Source organism: Emydura macquarii, unplaced genomic scaffold (genome assembly GCF_026122565.2).
Source record: "Emydura macquarii macquarii isolate MOO-44397 ecotype Brisbane River unplaced genomic scaffold, CSIRO-AGI_Emac_v2 contig_2205, whole genome shotgun sequence".
Taxonomy (NCBI): Eukaryota; Metazoa; Chordata; order Testudines; family Chelidae; genus Emydura; species Emydura macquarii.
In genome coordinates this window covers 9,585,127-9,610,457 of record NW_027132342.1, presented here as the reverse complement: position 1 = coordinate 9,610,457, position 25,331 = coordinate 9,585,127, and the positions used below count along the sequence as shown (strand labels likewise).

At 38.9% G+C, this 25,331-nt stretch overlaps 1 protein-coding gene across 1 annotated transcript in view; it reads left to right on the top strand.

Annotated features, from left to right (window-relative positions):
- EFCAB6 (EF-hand calcium binding domain 6) overlaps positions 1-25,331 on the top strand; it is a 145,294-nt gene that overhangs the window by 77,790 nt on the left and 42,173 nt on the right. The window contains exons 15-22 of the mRNA XM_067558983.1: positions 2,750-2,917; positions 5,131-5,302; positions 8,218-8,332; positions 13,398-13,531; positions 14,866-15,101; positions 18,112-18,208; positions 19,279-19,397; positions 21,308-21,535. Coding sequence (XP_067415084.1) covers positions 2,750-2,917; positions 5,131-5,302; positions 8,218-8,332; positions 13,398-13,531; positions 14,866-15,101; positions 18,112-18,208; positions 19,279-19,397; positions 21,308-21,535 — 1,269 coding nt within the window. The remainder of the gene's footprint in view (positions 1-2,749; positions 2,918-5,130; positions 5,303-8,217; positions 8,333-13,397; positions 13,532-14,865; positions 15,102-18,111; positions 18,209-19,278; positions 19,398-21,307; positions 21,536-25,331) is intronic.

The window sequence follows — 25,331 nt, the reverse complement described above, 5'->3', positions numbered from 1 at the left end:
TGAACCTTGTGACCCAATGTCCTGATGATCAGTATAAGTGAGGAGGAAACACAACAGCATCAATAGGAAATGGCTTTTAGAAAATAATTTTTGATCTTGAAATATGAACGAGTACAAGTGTGATCACTGAAATAATATTCTACTGTATCCGTTTTCCTGGCTGTGAATTATGTAGAGAAAACATTGGGTGCCGTTCAGGGGGTTGATAAGAGTCATATACCTAATTCCCTGTGTACTGTATTAAAAATATACCCTTTTTGTCATCAGTCAGCTTTATGGCTCAGTGTTGTATAATATATAGACACTTATTACTGGTCATGAGCCATTCCTTATCCTTTGAATATTGCATAACTGGCTCTCAACATTTACACACTTTCCTAATGTTTTTACCATTTTTTTTCAACCATTATTTGTGACAATGAGAGATCTGCGCTCAGGGTGGAGTCCAGAATTACAACCAGTTTAAATTCTAAAACGATTTCTACCTGAAGTTTCAACATCTTATATCAGAAAATGATGTGGGGGAGGGAAAGTCCAGAAACAAAAACAAGAAAAAAATGGTAATTTTAGGGGTCTAATCCACCACAATTGCAGTCAGTGAATATTTTGCCATTGTCTTCAATGGATACAAAATTAAGCCCGGAGGATCAGTCCTGAAAGATGCTGAGCACTATGGCCATGATCCAACAAAGCACATAAAAAGTGTTTAAGTATGTTATCAGTCCCATTCAAGGGGACTACTAACGTACTTAAAGGATGGGGCTGCTAACATGGCTAAAGTTAAGCACATGCTTAGATGTTTTGTTGGATTGGAGCTATAATGCTCAGAGGTTTGCAAGATAGACTCTCTAGAAGCATTAGATGGGATGATTTTGCAATGACCTGATAGGATCTGCTGCGACATGATCCAAAGTATGCCAGACAACAGTGTTTGAATTCCATTGTGGAGGGCATTCATGAGTCTTTGTAGAGTCTGCATAAATTCCACTTTCTAAGGATCTCCAGTTGTACTAGCCATGGATAATTTAAATATATTTTTCAGCAAACACAGGTATGGAGCACTCAGCCCACACCTTGGTCCTGGTTCAAGAAAGCATCTCTATTTAGGATAGCACTTAAGCCACATGCTTGAGGGCTGTCTTGAATCAGGGCCTTTGGTAAGATTTAAATACCAAGGAGCACCTCATCACACCAAAGGAGAAATTCAGTTTTGATGTTAAAATGAATGAGGGTTTTATATTCAACAAGGTATTACTGCTATTGATAACTTATTCGATTGAGGTTTTTTGTTTTGATTTGTTTTGTTTTGTTTGTTTTAAGGTATAAGTAAGAAATGGGGATTGATTAAATATGAAATTAGTGGATGAAAATTTGTTTAGCAAGTTATTTGCTATTCTACTTTATAATCTCCCAAATTAGGTTTCAGCCTTATTCTTTAAGAAAAAATGCTTTTACTTACATCAGGTCACCAATAGGCACATTTTTCAAAGGGGGATTAATTCTTATGTTATATCTTATTTAAGACCATCCTGGGAAAATATTGTGGCAAAGATTATGCTGAGAAACAGTGGATGGCACTGTTCATTCACAGCTCTAAAGCGGTTAGGCATGCAATATTTTAAAATAATAAGTAATATATAATTGACTCCTTTAAACATGCATAAATTGGATGTATGACTGTCAAATCTGTGTCGGAGTTGTCATAACTAGACTGGGGATTTTAGTCAGATGTTTGGGGGATGCTGCATTACGCGAGGTTTTTGAGCAAGGGTGATGAAGAGAATAAATTACATTCTGAATTCCAGTGTTTCGGCCACATCAGTCTTATTGATTTTAAATGATACTTCTGCTGTTGGCTTCAGTTATAATTGGGCTTTTGGCACTTATGTGACTCATCCTGAGGCACTTGAGGACAATGCTGCTTTTACTGAGGCAGAATGCTTGGCATGCCTGTCCCAGATGGCTTCATGTGAGATGACATTCAGACTGAATAAGAGAAGGGACAATTTTTAAGGACATTTGGAAGCCTTTTGTAGGTTACATTTTCAAGGCAGATGTTGTTCCTTAGTGTTTGTGTCTGAGTTCCATTTTCTATGTGCAGGATGCACTTCTTTCAATGGAGCTGATTTGATGGTGTTACAACATGGTGACTTCCTTTACTCTCCATGATCCCTCCCACACACACACACACACACACACACACACTCCCACTATTGTTTTAGGCCAGCAGATTAGATTTTATTAAAATAAAAGAGAGTTTTGATGTGGATTTATCACAAGGAGGGTGCTTGCTTGAGGGAGTGTTATATCTTAAGTTTCAAGTTATTTTATATCCATGTTTACTTGTTTGTTTGTTTTTTGTTTTTAAATAAAAGTCTAAATGGGAGGAAATAATTTGTAGTCTAAACAGAATGCTGTGGATTCGCAGTATAATGCACTTCCATTCCATTCTTTCATCTAAGAATCCCCCAAAGCTTTACAGACATGAATTGCCTCATAAAGGTAAATTGAGCTCTGTGAGCTGGTATTATTATTCCCATTTCACAGATGAGTTAAACTGAAGCACAGAGAGATGATCCCATGTGTTAATGGCAGAGTGACCTCCTCAGTCACCTTCTCTAACCACTGGACACACACTGCCTCTACATGGGAAGGAATTTCATTATTTTGGTAATCTTTGCCTTAAAATATGCATATTATACCTTACTCTCAACTGTGCACATTATTTTCAATTCTTTATTTTATCTAGGCTATGCTATAAATTTCAGGATATTTCTCCTGATGGGATCCTTTACAGGATGCTTCTGGATAGCTTAGGAGTTGCTGTTTTACCTGGTGATTTAACTGGCATCAGCACACAGATCTTAAAGGGAAGTCAACAGAGAGAAGAAAAAAGACAAACAGATCTTTCAGAGAGGTACTGAACAATGCTTTATTAATATAGCTGATTTCCTGTTAAATTATTAAAATATTGATACCATTGTAAGGGAAATTTCCAAAGAGACTGAGCATTTGCTTTAAATATCAAATGGGTCTAATTATAATTCCTAAGTAATCTGATCTCCAAAGTACTGCATCGGAAGAGCAAATGTATGGCTTATTCATCAAAATCTTTTGGACTCAAGTAAGAAGTGTTGAACTTACTTCACATGTTACAAAAGGGGTGTGTCTCACCATGTCATTAAACGCTCAGGTTTTTTTTTTCTCTAAATAGCATCTAAAGTATAGACTTGTGAATCTCCATGGAATTGCTGAGACTTCATCTTTTAGCATTCTTTTTTTAGCATCTTTTGAGCATTCTCAGAGCTCCATAAATCAAGACTGAGTTGACTGTAGCTTCTGTGTGCAAGGCTTCATTCTATAGAATCATTGCATACCTTTTTGCACTCAAGCTTCAAGGATATTTGTGTCATCATCTTCTCTTCAGTTACTTGAAACTTTGGCATATGTGCAAATACCTGCTTAAAAGCCAGTAAAACCTGCCATAATAGGGCAAGTTTATTTCCCCACAAAAAATGGGGGTTCAGCCTGAAAACTATGAATTTTTGGAGATCTGCATGGATCTCCAGGATCCTTGGGCCTCCACACTAGCTCTGAGCCCTTGGTGGCTCTGCAGCTACTCCCTGACAGCACAGCTCCAGTGGGCTCCCTAAATGTTGCTAATCCCCTAGACTACTCCCCTCAAAGGAGGTTCAGCAACAAGAAAGGGGTTCTGATGGAAAGTTAATTCAGATTATGGCTGTTCCTCTGGGTGTCAGTGAGGACAGTGCTTACTTCTCTCCTGCCCTGTGTGGTAACTACAGTGAGCCATTCCTAGGGTTTGGGGAAGACAAGGCATGCTGGAAGCGGTATTGTTCAGTGGAAAAGGCACGCACCTGGAATTTAGGAGAGCTGGATTCTAGTCCTGGTGTTGGATGAAAAGCAAAGATTATATAGTACAGCATTAGAAAGCCCTGCTTACCAGCAAAGTCACCCATCTTTTCTTCCATTATTATGCATTTCAGAATTTCAGATCTTAGAGCTAATTTTCTATGTGAACCACTGGTGATACTTCATTTAAAAGCAGTTAATGAAACTGTTTGGTTAAAATATTTTAGTGCTAGAAGTTAAAATGTTAAGGTCATTATCAAGTTAAGGGAGTACTATAAAATATACTTAATAAAGCTATAAAAAATTAGCCTGCTGAATATTCTGCATTTTGCTCATACAGAAATATAAGCTTTCAGACTTAACAAAAATAATTGTGTTAACTTACTTTTTCATGGACAATAGTAAATCCATTACAAATGTGAAATGGATGCAACTGGGACATATTACACTCACTTTTATTGTACATCTTCTCCATCTTTAAAAATTATTACATATTTAATCATAAGTTATTTTAATGGTTTACTGACAAAGATTGCAGTATTTCAAATGGAGGGTTGAATATTCCATGTCTGGGGATTTTTCTTTTAAGGACTGAGAAAGGATATGCTAATCCAATTATTGCACATAAAGGAAAAAAGTGGAGGTGGTTTATTTGGGTTACTAGGAGTGGGAGGCTGTGAGTCATGACGTTATATATGACTACCTCCTATGGGCAGATATAAAGAATAGCACTGATGACATTTCTGATGGCCACCAATTATTACATCTTTCCAGCAGGTGGTAAGACACCATTAGCCTGATTCATCTCCCTTTAAAATCAATCAGAAACACTCCCATTTACTTTTTTTGGCATTAGATTGCGACCCATGATGGTGGTTAAAAATATTAATGGGAAAAAGTGGCTCTCCAGGGTATGGAAAATCTGAAGATCCAAAATCAACTGGGAATCAGCACCCGTATTTGGATGTGTGTGGTCTCCACTTCAAAAATAAATAGCCTATGGCAATATCATGCAGTCACGTTTTATAAACATCAATTTAAACAGGGCTTTCTGCTTAACAACCGATTTCACAATATGGCCCTTGTAATCTGCATAGTTAATTTGTACTAACTATAACTTTGTTTAGGCACAGGAAGAATATTTCTGGCGTTATTGTCCTGTTTATTGTTAAAATAATCCACTTCATTATTACTGAATCAAAATGTTTTAAAGTAGCAAACACAAGTGACTTGTTTTCATGCTCAATCTTTCAATTTTAGAATGAAACAGATTGAAGATCAAGCTAATAAGCATACCAAGAATAGAACCGTTGATGAAGTAATTGAAAGACTCAAGGACAGTGTGATACAACAGGAAGCAACTATTAAAGATAGCTTTCTTGCCTGCAACAAGCAACCAAATGGAAAAATTAGTAAAGATGATTTCCGGAAGGTAGGAGAAATGCTAGATGTTTTTCTTTATCTTTTTGTTTTTCCCTGGAAGGTAGTTTAGCATTTTATAGCGGTGCCTACTCCCAGACCTATAGCTAAGTCTCCAGGGTTGTTTCTGTCATTGATGAGCTACAGGGCACTCACATGAGCTCCTTGTTAATAGCATTAAGAAGAATCTCAGCTTTCATTTAAAAAGCAAAAAGTCAATTTCTAGCCCTTTTTCTTGCAGAAATTGCCTTGAAAACCCGAACTGATACAAACTGATTTCTAGTGTCAAAAGGAACATGCTGCTAGGTTCTATCTGTGCAGCAGGTGGCGGGGCGAATTTATAGAGCCAGACTTTAACCTACCACACACCTTCTCTGTAAAATGAGTTAGTTACATCTGAGGTACACACCAAAATTTTTTTAGTTAGCCCTCACCAAAATCGGTAGGCCCTGTTCATTGTGGTATAATTGAGTACTTTTGGGTGGGGGAAGGCAGAAAACAATGTTTGCAGGCAAACCAAAAATTCCAGTGCTGGTCCTGCTTGTTAAAATTTTAACCTTCTCTGAAGCTAAGATTGAGCTGGCTGTTTCTCATTCAGGCCACTGCTATACATCAATAGCAATAAACATTTTATGCGTACATTAAGCATATAAAACAATTTTGTGGTTATAGAGGCTGAAGTCCATTCTCATCTTCAGGTAAGGTATGAAGCACATTGATGAAGCAATCCAGGAATCTTCCACTGTTGCTTCCTCTGCTGTTCCATTCAAGGTCATAATACTTGAAGTATCAATGCTGTGAAAATATATATTTAAATTGGGTATGCAGATTCTAAAGTACTGTGGCTGGCAATGAGCGTAAAAGGTTTAATTGATAAACACCCTATATATACAATAATGTGCTGATTATTAATCTGAATAAAAATGTAGGATGAGATTCTGTGCTGTATCACTGAGAGGCCTTAGGGAAGGAGGGCCAAGGTGGATTCATGCCAACTTTGAACCCTTCACATACGAGGCTGCTTTGGGAGACAAAACAGCTGCCAGCACAACAGTCAGCCAGTGGGTTGCTCTAAGCTACAACAGCCTGTCCTGAACTGCCCCTAGACAGCAGTGCTACCTGGAATTCCCTCAGCTCTGTGTGCCCACTCCCTCCAGCTCCTGACTTTCTCCTAGCATGTCTCTGCTCTGGGACTTGCATGTACAGTGCTGTGTTAGAGGAAGGACCTTTTAGGACATAAGGGCCATAGAAGGAGAGGAGAATCCCTCCTGTAGTGTGCAATGAGAAGCTGACTTTATTTAATCAGGTTTTACTATGCTCACCACAGTGACTACTATGATCCAGTGGTTATTAGATTTTTTGTCAGTTTTTGATAGTGTGGATCAGAAGACCTGGGTACAGCACTTGGGTGCTAGAGGATCAATATGACTGGGACTGTATTGAACTGATTTAGTTTTTATCTGTGAGTGCTCTCAGTTGATTTTGCTTGGTGACTTCTCTGATTTACTAGGATTATATGTGATGTTTCTCAGGGCCTTTTGTAGCTGTGATTGCTTGTCACTCCCTGTATGTTGCCTTTTGAAGAAATTTATGACTGCTATGAATTTGGTATCATTGCTGTGGCGAAAATTTTCTCTCTCTCCACACTTCAAGAGGAAACACATTGCCAAAGTTTGCTATTGGGTGGCAATAAGATGGCTGAGATTAAATACCAACAAAATGGAAATTATCTTAGTTGGGTCAGACAGGAGAAATGGTGGGAGAGACATTACCTGAGACCTCCTAAGATTAGAGGGGAAGATACTTCAGGCAGCTAATGCTGGCAGAGTCTGCACATTGTCTTTATCCAGAGGTTGACTTGGATGAGCAGGAGGAGATAGCTGTGGTGGAAACAAGATTTTACCATGTCAGTGAGACCTTTAAAAAAATGGAAGCACAGCTCCCTTAGGACTTCTTATGAGACTAGGTTTGCCTTGGTTTACCTGTAAAAATTTCATCTGTCATCAGTGTGCAGTATGCTGTGCACTTCTTCATCTGGCTGCTCTCCTCCTCCCGGAGGTGGATGTATTTTTGTGATTCTTGTGTGCATAGAAGAAGTGCTCTGAAATGAGAGGTGGTAAATAATTGTAAAATGTTGTTTCTTTGTTTTATTGTTAATAAAATAATAATAATAATATAATAATAATAATAAATAATTAATACATATACTAAATATAAAATTGCAGCCTTGCCTCCCACATGCTGATCTGTGCTATGTACCTTTGGGACACTGGCTTTGGATTATGGCAGTGTGTTCTACAATGTGGTACCTAAAAAGCTTATTTTGTTGCTGGCAACTAATGCAGCAGCATGATTATCATCACTGGTAAGCAGAGGAAACTCCACTTACCTGCTGTTTTTTTCTTTGCATTAGCTCTCTGTGTGAAAGTTGGATTTAAGGTTTTGGTATAACACTGAAAATCCTTAATTGACTGTTTTACTAACCTCACTACTTCCGACACCCTACAGATTATGTATGCCTCTTTTAAGTGTTGCTAATGCACAAAGAATAAAGAACAACAATAATAATATATCTGCAGCCATTTGTGCTGTGATACCATCAGATCTCATAAGCTAGGCAGGTTCAGGCTTCATGAGTACTTGGACGGTATATGGTCTGGGAGCTCTCACCTGCTGAAGGATGTGGTTCCACTTATTAAATTTATATCTAATCACTATAATTTTAACTCTGTATAAACCATGGTTACCATAAATATGAAGAGAAGAGGTAAATTATCAGAGCTATCCAGGTTTAGCTATGTGATCAAAACCCCATACAGTCCTTTGAAAATGTACCTGTAGGAGCCAAGACATTTATTTGAAAGGATGGCATGTAAGCAACAAACATTTCCTCATTTCCCTTTTGTTTTTGTTTTTTCACTTTGACAGGTGTTGGAAGATCATGGTATGCCAATGGATGATAGCCAGTTTAATCTACTGACTGAAAAATTAGGATTCCCAAATGGAGGGCTGAGTTATCTTGATTTTGTAGCAGTATTTGAAGGTAGATGAGCATTAATGGCAGTCTTGAATAAAACAAATCTTTTACGGAACAGCTAGGACTTTTCTCTCTTAATATTATATAGGGTCAATAGGAGGGTAATTGAGAAAATATAGGCTGTGGTTTTGACAGGATATCCCTGTTACTCCTGATCTAGCCAAGCTGTTGATCATCTAGCCCAGTGTGTGAAGGGGATTGGAGCATGTATGAGGGTGAGCTTGCTGAAACTCAGTACAGAAAAGACTGAGATGATAATTGTAGGATGCAGAAAGCAACCAGTTGAGGCTAATCTTTCCCCCTTTGATTGAGGGTGGGTCCTATTATCCATTAGTTATGCTCAGTATCTTAGGGTTAAGTTGGCACCACAGTATAATGCTGTTGGATGATTTTACACTTTTCACCACTTGGGCCTGATCAGAAGATTGTGACTACTTCTTTCAGATATGGAACTTTCTACCATGATCCATTCCTTTGTCACCTCAAAACTAAATCACTGCAATGTGCTCTGCATGCTGCTACACTTCAGGTCAACCTGAAAACTTAAGCTGGTGCAAAATTTAGTGGCCTGCATATTAAGTGGTGCTTCTCAGTGACAGCACATGTCCCTTGTGCTTCATGATCTGTACTGCTTAACTCTTAGTTTGTGGATTGAATCTAAGGTATTGCTTTTAATCTATAAAACCATAAATGGTTTGGGACCTTGCTACTTGAGAGACTTCCTCTCTTATCATGTCATAGTGCCACATTTGTGATCAGCAGAGGTGCTTCAGTGGGATCCCCCTTCATTTAAGAGAAAGGGAGCTGGAAGTGGAGTGTTCTCCATGAAAAACACTCCACTGTTGAACAGGCTTCCCCTAATCCAAGATAGCTGAAATCTGTTGACCTTCAGTGAATGCTGAAAGGCAAATTTATATACAGAAGCTGCTGCAGACGTGGGCTTTTTGAGGGAAATCAGAATTGTAGTAGGGAGTGGAGTGTGGAGTCTGCAGGAGTTTAATTTCATTTGTTTTATTGCAGGGATGCCTAGAATCTTGGATAGTCAACTTTTTATTTTTTGTGTGCATCTCAATAAACCAATAAAGCGTAGACAAGGGTTGTGTCCCTCATTGGTTTGGGCATTACCTGATGGGAGTTATAATGTACTTCTGCTATAATAGAAGTTCTCAGCTCCGAAATAGACTTTAACAAAATTTCATCTAAATTCAGGCAGGCAGTGGAGCTAGGTGATGCTGTATTTTGACTGGTTTTGTATAGTTTTTGTTCTGTCCAAATTTAAATTTCTTTTTTAATGTAAAAAGTGTATTTATCAGTAATGTCATTAACAATCATTCATTATTCATTATTATTGTTGTGCCTGGGAGCTCCAGGAAGGGATCTCAGTTCCACTGTGTTCATACATCCATGAATATTGCACAAACATATCATGAAGAGATGGTTCCTGCTCTAAAGCGTTTGCCATCTAAGTAGTAATATAATGTGTACTGTGAGGGTCACTAGCTTCCCATTTTTTAACCTGATTTTTGTTGCCATGGTTGGCAATTGGCTTTGTTTAGGGAGATGGGCAAGGTGAATATCTATATACTGTAGGGGTAGATTCTGTCACCCTTTGTCATGGTGAGTAGTACCTCATTCCATCTGAAGACAGATTAATTTCAGGACAACATGAGCAAGGATAGCAGAATTTGGTCCTTAAGAGACAAGAAACAATCATAATTCATTTTCCTAGGCAACAATTAGATCCAGGTGCCATAGATGAAAGGTGAGTGTTGTAGGTCATTACTCATTCCTTCTTGCTTTTGTATATTCTTCTGTTACTTTTTGGCTTTAATTCCAGATTTTCTGGGTGAAATCCTGACCCCACTGAAGTCAATGGGAGTTTTGCCATTGACTGCTGTGGAGCCTGTTTCACCTTCTATGTTATGACTCTTCTGATCATTTTTCTCAGAGGTATGCAGTTCTGATTTCTGCGCTGCTACAGTTGCCATTATTTCAGCTAGCTTTAGATATAGAAGAGGAAGAAACGATTTGTGATTGGCGAATGCAGTATGAAGCCATTCCTTGCATCATCTCTAGCATTCATAATTTTGACCTTGTCCAAGCAGTCATCTGACCATCAAAACATCTTTTACTGTCTCAAATAGCCTTGTAAAATATGCCTGGAAGCAAGGTAACATCAGTGTGATCAAAGTATAACTGGACATATTCACTTGAACAGTGTTGCAGTGATTTAATCAGGAATCTTGTGGTATTTGGTCTTTTTCTTAAAGCCCGTTTCTGGGAGTTGTGAGAATCTCTACTTTCATTTAAAAAAGTTACCAGCTGTCATAGTTGTAGCGGAAAATGTTATCCACATTTTGCATAAAGGCTTGAAAAAACAGAAGGCAGAGAAAAAAATGAATTTTTTTCTAAAATATGATTTTTAAATCAATCTTATGATTTTTTGGGGGCCTGAGTCTTGATTTTTGAGCACTTGCAGTTAGAAATACCATTGATATAGGGCATGATTCTACTTTCTTTACATAAGTAAAACTCCCATTGACTTCAGTGAGATGATAACGTCAGTAGGAATTTTGCCTGAATTAATAGTGCAGGATCAGGTCCCAAAAGACTGAGGCTATGGCTACATTGATGGTGGCAAAGTTGCCACCATCAGATTGATTTCTCTGGATCGACTGAGTGGTCAGTGAAGACCCGCTCAGTCGATCCAGAAATCGACGTACTAAGACCACCTTCACAAGTGACGCAGTGCTGTGAAGACGGCGTGCAGAAGAGGAGCAGAGAAGTCGACGGGAGTTACTCAAGTTTTTTGTGTAGTTTACGTAACTCCTGTTGACTGCCGCTGAATCTCAGAGGTAAGTGTAGATAGGGTCTCTGTGTAAAAAGCAGGGGGAAAAGTAGTGGGTAAAAATGAGAATCATAGAAATGTAGGGTTGGAAAGGACCTTGAGAGGTTCACGTCCAAGGAACAAAAAGGCCCACAGTGGATGGCTTTTGATGGTTCCTTTGTTTGGGGGAAGGAAGAATGGTGTTTTTGATGTTTCCATGTTATTTTTGTCTTCATGTGTGTGTCTGAGTGGGTTAAAATACATATATATTTTAAAAAGAAAAGAAATATTCTGTTGGGAGATTCTGTTTACTTAACTAATTAATAAGAAAAATTCTGAGGGGAAAAATTTCAGGAAGTATATTTTTCTGTATAAGTTTATCTCATTTTTAAAGTTCAAGTGAAACAAAAATATTTTGAAGTTATTATAAAACATATAAGGAATTTGCTGGACATATGGATGATGATGAACCTACAGATCTACTACAGTATTTAATCTATTGAGTGAACTACCTTTGTGTCATTGGGTCTTCTGGTTCATGACTCTTTGAAAGGCCAAAACCTATAGATTGTGATCCTGCAATATCTCATTTATGTGTGCAATCCTTTTTATTTTAATCAGACTACACATATGAGTAAGCATTACAGGATCAGTCCCTTACTTAAGCAGACTGGTTGTATATATCAACATGAGCAAATAAAAATTGCAAAAATATATAAATAAACTTTCAGTTATACATAGCGTACCTATGATGACTGTGTGTATCTGTATCTAGAGAGAGAGAATACATGACAGCAGTGTATGGAAAGGTTTAATTAAGAAGAGTTTGTTCTCCAAAACAAGTACCAATAAAACCTTTCCACCTCACTGCACTGCCATGTAGTCTGTATATGCCACTTATGTTGCAGGAAAACTATTTTTAAAATGCTTTAGAGAGTTAAAAACATATTATTTAGACTATTCTTCATTTCTGTCTCCCGTAAAGCAGATACCTTAGTTACCACGAGTCCAGCTGCACAGGGAACAGAAAGAGCCATAATAACCTATAACAGTGACTCAAAATAGCTTTTCTATTGCCTAAAAATATCATGGCCCTTCCAAGACTAGAAGCAAATGTTGTATCCCCAACTAGGAAGCTGGCAAGCTCCTCTTTGTGACCTTGCAGGATTGTGAGATTATAGACAGAGAAAAGCTGTCACTTGTACAGAATTGAATCTTACCTGACCTGGTTCTCAGGTGGGGTTATTTGCGGAGGGAGGGCGGGGGGGTGAAATTCTGCAGTTGGACTGAGAAGAAAGAAGAATGGCTGTTTGAAGCTAATAAGGGTCTGGGTATGTTAGAATGACTCAAGGGAGATGAATTAGTGTGCAGTGAGTGGGCGGTGCAGTCGATGATGGGTCACAAGTTCATTTCTACGGCACTGTCCACAGCAGCGCAAACCCTATGCTCCTCCTCTCTCACTCAGGGTATTTCTACACTGGAGCTGGAAGGTGTAATTTCCAGCTCAGGTAAACATTCCCATGCTAGTTCTGATTGAACTAGCATGCTGCTAAAAATAGAAGTGTAGCTGCCCCAGCATGAGCAACTAGACAGGCTAGCCTCCCTGAACATGAACCCTTCTAAAAACCTAAATATGTATTCAAGGCAGCTAGCCCTTCCCGACCCTTGCATTGCCACAACTACATTTCTGTTTTTAGCACACTAGCACTGATTGAGCTAGCATATGTCTGTCAGCCCAAGTTGGAACTTCCACCTTCCACCTCCAGTCTAGACATAACTTCAGACAGGCAAGATGGGAACCAATCACAGCAGTCCTGGACTCCATCCTCTCCTTCTCCAGCTTGATACCCTCCTCATTCAGAGTAACGCTCAGGAAGCAAAGAAGGCCAAAATAAAAGCAAAAAACAACAAAAGAAAGGTCAACCTCAACTGTGCCTTCTGCACTAGAGCTTACCCACAGGGGCCTGGAGGGTTTTATTTTGTGCTTTCACTGGGAAATCACTACACCATGGAGCAAAGCAGAAGCTGAATAAATTTCTGGAAATCAGAAGGACATTTACTAATACTGTATACAACTATTGAAGTACGTAATGTGTGGAGCCTAAAGAAGGTGATAGGGTTTTTTAAAAACAATGTATTGTGCATGATAAATAAATAAGGCAACTCCATTGGTCCAGTATATTTAATACCAAAGAAAAAGATACGCAAGTCACAGATTGTTTTACTTTGATTTAATTATTTCAGATCCCAGATTGAATGGACCAGGAGCCATGTTATATTTCAATCCAAATCACCGAGTAAATAGCACTAAATTTTACTACATGACCGCGGAAGAATGTCTAAGTCAATTTAATGATAAGCTGATGGAAGTATATGGGGTAAATAAATGCAATTGCTGATTACTTTTGACAATATAGCTCGTTGTTATGTTAAAAATGTTGTTAAAAGATATTTTTAAGTGGAGTTGTCAGAAAAGTGACACTATAAAAATGATATTGGGGTTCAATGTTTATTCTCTTTCAGTGATTTCCAGGGCAAACATACTCAGATTACAAGTCAAAAGCTGATTTTCCAATTGCTATCCCTGCAAACTCTTCCTGGGATCTGAAAGCCAAGATATTTTTTTCTGACTCTTATTGTAACTAGTTATAAAGATTGAGGAACCAGGATCAGAACAGATATGTTGATGGCCAACAAAGAACAAAGTCCAGATGAGTCTTCCATATCTATATATTTGTAGCACTGCTACAAATAAAACACAACTTTTTGATGGGAAAATAAAAGCAGTTTTTTTGTATAACCTCTTTTTCAGTTATAGCCACAGTTTAGGAAACAATTTATTTCAACAAAAGTAAACAGCTCACCTGCACGTCTTATACATGCGAGTACTCCTTTTAGTGGGATTACTAACAGGATTATAGGAGCAAAGATTTGCAAGATCAGACCCATGCTCCTTACAGGTTTCAATGAGCAATGCAGTGCCCATAAGCAAGAAAGCAGACTTTTCCAGAGATGACACCAGTACACATCTAGAGGTCCTGGAAGAAAGTACTGGTCTCACAAGGAATTGAAATCATACAATTTATTATTCAAATTACATTGAAATACAAAGGTGAATTGGTGAAAAATGCTCTTGTGGGATAGGTGCCTACCGTGTCCCATCACTATTGGCTGGTGCACTGACCAAATGCAACACAAATGATTTCTAAAAACCTACCACTTTTAAATTCACTCTGTTTTTTTTTTTACGCATTTTAATTGAGGGAAGCTGTTCTGGAGGGATATTAGTTTCTGAAAAGTCTCTGCTCATAATGATCTCATTAAGTGTATGATGAAAAATATAGAAATAAGGTGTCTTTTTCATTATAGAATTGATGGGAGACAGGATTCAATTGGCCAAATGTGTGGAGGGCTTGCAGATTGGCTCCCAAGTAGTTCTGTATCAGTTCAATACTTGTTTGTAAGAAGGGGGTAGGACTTCAGTTCATTTATCTTAAAGTAGCTTTATATCCAAAGTAAGTTGACTATGTACTGTACAGTCTAGTAAGAAGGTATTATAAGTATTGTATACCATCAAACTGCCTTACCATATTTTGCCTGTTTTCAAAATAAATCTGTAATGAATATTTATTGTTTGTATTTTGAAATGTGTAACTAATTTGTTTTATCTGAAAGTTCAAGCATTGACATTCAGGTAAATATTCTTTGTTAGGACACCTATTCTGCCTTCCGTAAAACAGATAGTAACCATGATGGTATCATCAACATGTTTGATTTTCGACACCTCCTGGAGAGCTTTGTGTTCATCCTTACAGATGAAGAGTACTCACGCCTACTTGGTATATTAGGAATGAACTTGAACTCTACATTAAATTACCAGGAATTCCTTCAACTGTTTCAGACCCAAGAAACTAAAGAGGCACACCCTTGGCTGAATCCATCTCACAGGTAAGAAAGGCAGCAGTGTTATAGTATCTATATTGACCGTGTACATTTATAGACGTTAAAATAATAGAAATGTAGGGCTGGAAGCAACCTTAAGAGGTCATCTAGTCTTCCCCATGCACTGCAGTGGGGTCAAATATACCTAGGCCATGCCTGACAGCCGTTTGGGTAACCTGTTCTTAAAAACAATTTCTTTAGTGTTTGTCTAACCATTTTTAAAAATAATGGGGATTCCACAACCTCCCTTTGGAGCCTATTCTAGTTCTTAAACATCCGTACAGTTAGAAAGCTTTTCCTAATATCTAACCTAAATGTCCCTTGCTGCAGATTAAACTGATTATTTCTTGGCCAACCTTTGGTGCAAATGGAGAATAATTGATCACTCTTTGTAACAGTCCTTAATATATTTCAAGACTGTTAGCTGGTCCCTCCGCACAAGTCTTTTTTTCTCAAAACTAAACATACCCATTTTTTAAATCTTTTCTCATTGGTCAAGTTTTCTAAACCTTTATAATTTTGGTTGCTGTCCTGTGGATTCTCTCCAGTTTGTCCACACCTTTTTGAAAGTGTGGCACCCAAAACTGGACCCAGTACTCCAGATGGGGTCTCACCAGTGTCGAGTAGAGTGGAACAATTGCCTCCTGTGCCTAAACATATGACACTCTGGTTAATGCATCTCAGAATGATATTAGCCTTTTTTGCAGCTGCATCACATTGTTGGCTCATATTCATTTGTGATCCACTATAAGCCTCAGATTCTTTTCTGCAATACTATTACCTAGCCAGTTACTCCCCATTTTATATATAATTGTGCATTTGATTTTTCCTTCCTAAGTACAGTACTTTGCATTTGTCTTTATTACATTTCATCGTGGTGATTTTAGTTCAGTTCTCTAATTTATCAAGCTAATTTTGAATTCTTATCCTGTCATCCAAAGTGTTTTCAACCCCTCCCATCTTGATGTCATCCACAAATATTATAAGTGAATTATCCAATTCACTAATGAAAATTTTGAGTAGTACAGGACCCAGGATAGACCCCTGCAGGACCTCACTAGTTATGTCCCCCCAGTTTGACAGCAAGCCATTGATAATTATTAATATTTGAGAAAATGTGGTATGCAAGCTCCTATCAGACAGTATTGAAAAAATCAATATATTAACATGTTCCTGCCATTTGAGGTGGTTAAGTTCTATGAAGTCCTCAGTGATTTAGGACCCAATTCAGCAAGGTACTTAAGCATGTCTTTAACATGAATTATCCATGGGACTACTGACATGCTTAAAATTAAGCACATACCTAAATGCCTTGCTGAATTGAGCCTTAGAGCCCAGTTACCCTCGAGGTCAAGAGTCAGATTCGGAGCTGCATCTTATGTGCATCCCAGAATAGGAGACAGCCCAGGAGGGGCCAAAAGCTGGTTATATGTCTCCTTTGTGCCCCCCAAATTCTGTGCTGTTCCAGGGGCCAGTATGGGTCCCAATATATATTAGAGCAGCCTTGGGACTGCCCTAACTTAATGGTACCTGAAATGGCTCCCTATGTGGCCTCCTGGCAAACTATCATAGCTTGAATGCAGAGTATTCTGATCACACCTCTAGCATGCCCGTATGCCAGGGACTGCTGGAGGGGATGAGCAGCAGAGGTCTATTTGGGGAATGCCCTGGTGTGCTGGCCCTTTGTGCTGCCAAAGCATTGTAAATGGAATAGATCAGCTGGAGCACTTCAGCTAAGTAAACAAGCTATTCTGCAACACAGTACCAGGGCAATAGAGGAGCAGGATCAGGAAGATGGCTTTTTCTCTTCTCTGAAGAGTAATATTGTGTGTCTCAAAGATTTGGAGTTTTAAAAATTTGGCTTTATCTTTAAAAATAAATAACATTTAGGCACTTAAGATTCCTTCTAAGTATTCAACTTGAAAAGAATCCATCCCCAGTTTAATTACACAAAAAGAAACAAATTAAGAAAAATAATGACAAGACAATGCAGAACCAAAAAAGCTTCTGATCAGCAAGTCAGCTCTGCTGTGGATTTCAAAGATGTCATAGGCTTACTTCCCAGTTTTAATTTGTCTGGTACAGAGTTACTGTTGACTCTGACATTTGTAATATTTATCTGCTGCTTTTTTTCTGAATTGTACAACTGGGAAAATCAAGGACACCATTTGAAAGGGGAGGGGAATTCTAGGGATCATTACTGGGATTCTGGTAACAGTAGAACTCATGACAAATTAATGTCTCCCTTTCATTTCATGTCAGCACTGGAATATGTTGGGGCTAGTGAAAAGATTCTCTTATTTTCAACAGAGTAGTAATTATTATTGATTAGCAATGGAGAGCGATACCATTTTCCTCCAGCAACTGGGTATTGTCATGTATCATATGATATTACTATTTCAAAATGCCAGTAATAAAAAGTCTAACTGTTGACAAAGCCTCATTGGAGAAGAGATGAAAATACTTTGAAACTTTCCAGTTAACTCTTTATACCATTTAATTGCTCAGTAGTTTCACATAATGGAAATCCAGCTACCAGTGATGTGGACTAGAAAGTTAAAGAAGTTTGTCTCCCTAAAGCTACCAACTCTGTAGATTCAATGAGCTAATTTCTGATCTAAATTACTGATGTAAATCAGGAGTACCTTTATTGGAGTCACTCCAGGTCTTAGGATATGTTACTAAATTGTTTTTGTTTCTAAGACAGTTAACATTTCTTTGTAGCTGGATAAATGATCCGTGTTTGCTATTAAGTCTGCAGGCAAGTTGAACAACATTGATCTGAAAATAAACAGGGAATTACAAAATTTAAGATGTCTTTCCTAACTTGCAGCTGGGGAAATAAGGCAGTATTTAAAGAATTAAGTTTACACAGATGTGAAATAACAGTCTTTACGGGTATCTTAGAAACTAAAAGAAAAAACAAAACAAAACAAAAACCCACAAACTTGTGGGAGATTAAAGATTCCATTAAATGTAAAACACAGTTAGTTATTGTTTTATTTTTCTTTCTGAGACCAAAACAGACAATAACGGATGCAGAACTAGCTTGTGATCAGGCTCATTACTATCTTGTTATCAAAGCACAGACCAGATGGCATGACCTAGCAAGGGTAAGAAAAACATTTTCATTAAATAAATAAGCTGCACTAATGGATTTCAGAACATTATGCAATGTTGATCTTCAGATTATATAAATATTCAAAAAGATATTTGCAAAATAGCTCATTAATGATAAAAATGTATTATATGTATAAAACTGAACTACTGGAGTATTTGATTTTAACATTTTTAATTATTTAGTCATTTATATTAGAAGTATTTCTAAAACTTTCTTATATTATTATTGTTGTTGTTAATTATTATAATACTTATTATTTATTATTAAATATGTGTATTGTAATAGTATCAAGAGGCTCCAATCATGGATCACAAGGTCCATTGTGCTAGGCACTGTACACACACACACAGAGTATTGCACTGCACAATGCAGTCCTCATGAAAGCAGTTAGGCTGTGCCAAAATAGCAATAATAATATAAAGAGAAACTTAGAAACAATGTTAATAAAAACTAAATAATTACAATTTCATGTTTCTGAACTAGTCAAACAATTATTGTATATGCTGAGAACAATGGAGGGCGGGATAGTGATGGGTTGACAAAAGGATGAATGTGGAGAGTAAACTTAATTACTTCATTATTTTGTTACAAAATTTCAGTAAAGGAGACCATACTGCAGATACTTAAAATTTGCAATATGAGCATGTACAGCCGCAAATAAAGAATGCTTCTTATTAGTTTATGGCACAACAAACTGGAGCCAGCATCTGCAGAATTGGACACCTCAGTGTGGATTTTCAGTCTGTTCCTTCCACCTCTGTGCATCAGAGGTCATGTGTGCCCACCCCTGTATGCACGCTTTTAATGCTCAAATCCCAGTGTACACAGGTGAGAGAGGTTTCATATGCGAAACACCTCACCAGCACACACGTGTGTTATTCCACTAAAAGGCACTCAGTAAAGAAGGCTGATCATCAGGCCCAAAAACTCATAAAAAATGGAATGCAGCTTTGTATTGTTTTTCATTCTTCCCTAAGTCCTATAATTGCTCATGCTTATAAAGAGATCAAGTCTTTTGTAAAACCTGTTGGTTCTTGTTTTTAAAAGTTTCTTATATTCTAGACTTTCCGTGAGTTTGATAGCAGAGGCAATGGCATTGTGCAGCCAGAGGACTTGAGAGCTGTCTTATTCAGATTTGCCATTCCAATCACCCCAAAAGAATTTGAAAAGCTTTGGGCAAGGTAAGATGGCTCTAAATATTACTTCTACAGCAACAACATATCTATTTAACCTGATTCTGGAGTCTTGTGGAGGACAATGTGAATTACAATGGTTTACTTTCTAAGGGAGACTTATTTTATTACGTTGATATCAGTTCACCATGATGCTATGTTTCAAAACACTGCCTTTTGTCACAGTACGATCACTATCACAATCAGCTCTCAATGAAGTCAGTCTAACTTCTATTGGGTTTAATGGTATTGCCTGTTCCCTTCAATTTAAGATACCCTTTCATCTCTGATTATGACTTGGATTACAAGTGAAGTGAATTTGGTTTTCTGCTAGGACCTTATTTATATACACAGATGCCCACCAGTTCTCCCTAGTTGGCAGTCAGTTGCAGAGAGGCTCAGGACTGGAACAGCAGGAGTGTTACAGGTCAGACTGGAGGTACATTGACAGAGCTCTTTGAAGGAAGCTTGTCTATATTATAGGTCTGTCGGAAGTCAATGCTATCAGCTACTTCTTTTCATGAGCACTAAATTCACTCACAAAATTTTCAACTTAAAATAAAAATGATTCACTGGAAAGAAATACGATATATAGCAAACACATAAAAAAGAAAAGTAAGATTGTTTCATGCTGTGTAAAAATTATGAGTAATACTGTGATACATTTTTATAGACCAGTAATTTGTTGTGAAAAGGGAGAAAACACTAACCCTATGTCAGTTGAGAGTAGTTGTACTACTATAAATTGTGTCTGGAACAGGAGAAGAATGTCAGAGGCATGTGACACTGTATAAAATCCTCCTTCATTATAAGTCCTTTTTAAAAACCCAGACTCTCTATGGTATAAGGCTCAGGTGTATAGTGTCTTGGTTTCAAACTGCATTAACTATATGGTTTATTTCTTAGCACTGATTCATCTCTGAATTATTTTCTACTCCATTACATTTTACTTTCTATTCTTATTCCTTATGGATGCCATGCCACACTACAATATGTCCCTTCCATTCAGTCATCTGCTGCACAACTTCATTCCCAGCAGCCACTCATTTATAGGACATAAAATCTCTTATTTACCTTCTGTGACTGTATGTAGAATAAAGGAATTGGAATAACAACAAAGGCTAAATTAGGCCTTTGCCTGCATGGGTGCGCTGGAGAAGGAAGGGGCTGCACTGAGCATACTTATAGCAAGATCTCTATCCAGGAAGGCATAAACAGGTTTAATATAGTTAGGCCCAGGTTTTCAAGAGTGGCCTCTAATTTTGAGTGCCCAGCTTGACATTTAGGGCCTGATTTTTAGAAGTGTCACAACTCCTATTGAAATCAGTGGTCAACACCTTTTGAAAGTCAGCCTCTCTGTATCTCAATTCAGGCACCTAAAAACAAGCACCAAGAGGTAAAGAATACTTTTGACAACTTGTTCCTTAATGTAGAATTTTCAAAAGCGCCCCAGAGTATGTTTACACTGGGAAAAAAGCCTGGAAGCAGCAAGTCCCAGAGCCAGGTTAACTGACTCAGCTCATGGAGCTTGGGCTATAGAGCTAAAAATAGCAGTGTAAACATTCTCACCACTTGGGATGAGCCTGGGCTCTGAGACCCACCCCACTTGCGGGGTTTCACAGCCCAGGCTGAACAGGAATGTCCACACTACCATTTTTAGTCCTGTAGAATGAGCCCGAGGCACTTGGCCCGGGAACTGAGACTCTCTGTTGTAGGAGGTTTTTTGCAGTGTAGATGTACCCTAAGTCCCATTAAAAGTTACTCTTTCACACTTTTGGCATGGCATGGCATCTATAAGGATTGAAAGTCAATAAGACTTAAGCAGCTAAGTGACTTAGGCATTTTGAAAAATTTATTATAATGCCTTGCAGTGATGAATATATGAATATTTCATTTTAAAAGGATATTTCTTTTAAAAGGTATGATACAGGTGCGAAAGGCTACCTTACTCACCAAGAATTTCTGCAGAAATTAGGGTTAGAGTATGTACCTGCTGACACTGGACTCAGCAGACATATTGTGGAAGACAATTATGCAAGTTTAATGGAGCATTACAGTAATCAGCAAAAGAAGCATTCAGAGATGGAAGAGCAGCAGAAACAGCAAACTAAAGCCCTGCATGTCAGTGAGATTAAAAAGCAGATCAAGTAAGTTACTGATCTAGCAGATCAGTTAAGTGCATTACTTTCATGCTGTGCTTATGTGGTAAATCGTAATGCCAAGTATATATATATATATATATATATATATATATATATTTACAAATCTTCTCTGAAGAGAAGTCGTACTAGATACTGGACCAGATTTATACCCAATGTAACTCCATTGATTTCAGTGGGGATCAATTTGACTCATTGAGTTGTTTAAGGCAATTTTAAAATATTTTCCCTGGCTGTATGTCATTCATTTTGTAAAGCTTATGGTCCCAATCCTGGGCTATGTCAGACCTAGTTTTTACATAGACTGGGGGAGAAGGGCAAAGGTAACTTTAAGCAAAGCCTTCTTTGCAGTTCTCTGATCCTAGAGCTGGCTGGGAGTAGGCCTGTCCCAGTAAAAATGAGAGCAGCCTCAGGGCTGCTTTAATGTACACCCAGCTGTTTATGATCCAAAGGGGCTTTTCTGGTAGCTGGGATCAGTGGGGCTTGAGGACACACTTTCTGACTACCATGCCAATGCATAGAGGTGGGTGGAAAGCATAAGAGCTGCTATGCTACTGGGAATACTCCACCTGACTTGTCACCACTGGCAATTTTAAAATCAATATTGGATGTTTTCTTAGAAGATCTGCTTTAGCAATTATTCTGGGAAAGTTCTATGGGTCTGTGTTATACAGGTCAGACTAGATGATCACAGTCATCCCTCTTGGTCTTGGAATCTATACATTTGTTAAGGTGACATTATGCCAATTTTGTGTCCCTGGAGCAACCATACAAAACAGCCATAGCAGGGGCCAAAATCTGGTCCTATATAAGAGAAACAAACAACAAACATCTGGCTTCTAAACTGGTGGAGTCTCCATTTCACATAAACTCTACATCCTCAGAGCTAAGTCATCTCTCCTGGGAGGTGTGGTTGACAAACAAAAAGGTAAAGCAAAATAATGCCATCTTCCTTGGCTTGACTGCTCTGAGGGTTCCCTTACTGTAGGCTAAGTCTTTTCCTCTGGGCTACTGCTCCTAAGGCTATGTACATATTACAGCTAATGATAGTATAAGTTATGTCACTCAGGGGTGTGAATAAGCTATTCGCTGAGAAACATAAGTTACACTGACCTAAGAGCTGGTGTGGGCAGCAATATATAGGTGGGAGAGTTTCTCCTGCCAATATAACCATCCCTGCTCATGGGGGCTGAAGTAATTAAGTAGATGGAAGAACGCTCTCCCATCAGCTTAGAACATCTGCACTAGCAGCGCTACAGTGGTGAAGCTGCACCTCTGTAAGCTCTGTACTGTAGCCATAGCCTAAGCTTCTTTTATTGCAGCCTAAGTCTTCTCCGGACTCCTCTCAGAACAAGACTATCTCAGATTTTAGCTCCCTCTACTAGAGGAGGCTATTCCCACCTCCTTTGTACTCAGAGGGGAATCTAATGATCCCACTTGCTGCAGTGAGTCTGAAGTAATTAACTTGCATCTCCTTGTAGAGTTCCAACACCTATTAACAGAGTGAGGCAACAGGAGAATCCTGTCACCCTCTTTCAGAGCCATTAAAACTATGAATTTTCAGATTATGATCAATCACCACCTGGCCTCCTTACTTATTTCTTTTTCCCTTTCCTCCTCACTTCCAGCTCTTGGTTGTTTTGAGGTGTATGTGTATAAGCTGTTGAGAGCAGGGGCCATGCTTTCTTTTAAGTTAGGAAAGCATATAGTGTTTTGTGGGTGCTAACAAATTATTATTAATAATTATTAATAATACTTCCTGCTCACATCATCAAAGGAGGGAATGCACCCACAATAAAGTAAACCAAGAGGAGCCATATTGTCTTCCAGACAAAGGGGGAGAAATCTTTCTTTGCTCAGAAGGTAAATGATAACATAACAGAAAAAAAAAAGGAGAAAAAATGCTAGCTAAGCTGTTGTTTGCTGCCCTTTTTTATATTTTTCTGTATCCCAAGTAGGCATTTAAAAAATTAAGGTTAAAGCTCTCCTCTCTGATCTGTACCTGCGTTGTGGATCTCTGTTGTATATTCTGCACTCATTATGTACATGGAACTCCCATTGGTGTCAGGGAAAGTTCCACATGTGGAAAGACTACATAATATGCCACAGAAGTGGGTAGGCCACTGGTGTGCTGCAAATTCTGCTCATTACACTGCCCATAACTGTCTGACTGTTACCCCGAGTTCCTCTGTCATGTCCATGTGTAGTTTCTTGCAAGCTCTTTTGGTCAGGGTCTGTCTCTTTGTTATCTGTTTGTACAGCTCCAAGCACAAGGGGGCCTTGGCCTCTGGGCACTACTTCAATACAAAAAATAGATAATACTACTACTAATGAAGAGACCTATGCTGCAAGTTGGAGCTCTGCAGTGTGGACCAAAGACAGAGATTAAAGTCACTGAGGGCCACAAAATAATTGTGGTGTGATATTTGGACACGTATTGCAATGTTTGCATTGTTCTGAATCATCTCGTTTTGTGATATTAGAAAACACAGTAGGCCATTGCACTGTGATTGTTTAGTTCTCCTCTCATAGGAATTGCCATACTAGATGGAATCCCAAGATCGATCTAGTCCAGTATCCTGCCTGTGACAGTGGCCAGAACTAGGGCCCAGATTCACAACGGGACTTAGGCATTGTGATGCAGAGCATTTTAATGCCTAACTTTTAAGCACCTAGAAAATCACAAGAACAACACTGCAATGCACAAACCCTGATTTATGTGCCCAGGCTCCCTATATGATTAATGGGGAGACATAGGTGCCTAAGAATGCAATGCACAAAAGCCAGCATGCTAGGCAAGGATCCTCCTCAGTTAGCCAATGGGAGATGCTAATGAGAGGGGTGTGTCATAAACCCCACCTCTCTGAGGGAGATAGGTGCTTTAGGCCAGGCTGCTGAGAGGCACTTATCTGTGCTAGCGATCCACAGCCAGGAGTCAGACAGCTTAGGTGCTTAAGCTGTTTCTTGTGAGAAGGAGTGAGGCAGGCACCTAACCACGCAATGGTTGGTGAGGGTGCCCATCTTATAAGGTTTGTCCCAGTGGGTTGCAGCACTCAGCTGGGATCTGAGAGGCTTAGTTTTAATTCCCACCTTTGCCAGGTGGGGAGAAAGGCTGTGAACAGGCATCTGCCTGCCACCTTTCAGGAGAGTGCTCTAACTGATACTGGGTTCCATCCGTCTCTCCTGTTGAAGCTGTTCCACCTTGGATAAATACTTAAAGGGTTGTTGGGTCATGGAAGGTGACTCAATAGCTGTAGGTAAGGCACCCTCCTATGTGGTGGGAGACTCAGAGTCCAGTCCCCCAGCTCCAATGACTCTTTAAATATTTATACACATTGGAACAGGTTCAACAGAAGAAACTGAGGGAGCCCCACATCAGAATATCCCATCCTCTACTGGTTAGCACACTCTCATGACAGGTGGGAGACCCTGTTCAAATCCTCTCTCTGTATTAGGCAGAAGGGAGATTGATCCTGGGTCTCTCACATCCTGTGTGAGTGCTCTGGCCACTGAGATAAAAGATGCAAGGTAGGGATCACGTCATCCTCTAGCCAGATTTTGAACGGGACCTGATCTGGCAGACAGCCTCTGAGCATGCCTATTCATTTGGGCCCATGGGTGCTCCATTGGCAATCTCATCTATTTTCCCCCAATTCATGGATTGCTGTGGGGCTTAAGCAGGAGATAGGCATCCATGTGCCTAGAGTGAGGCATCAGTATGCATGACAGGAAGCAGAAACATAGGCCCCTGGGGAACCTTTACTGCAAACATTTAGTGCCGAGC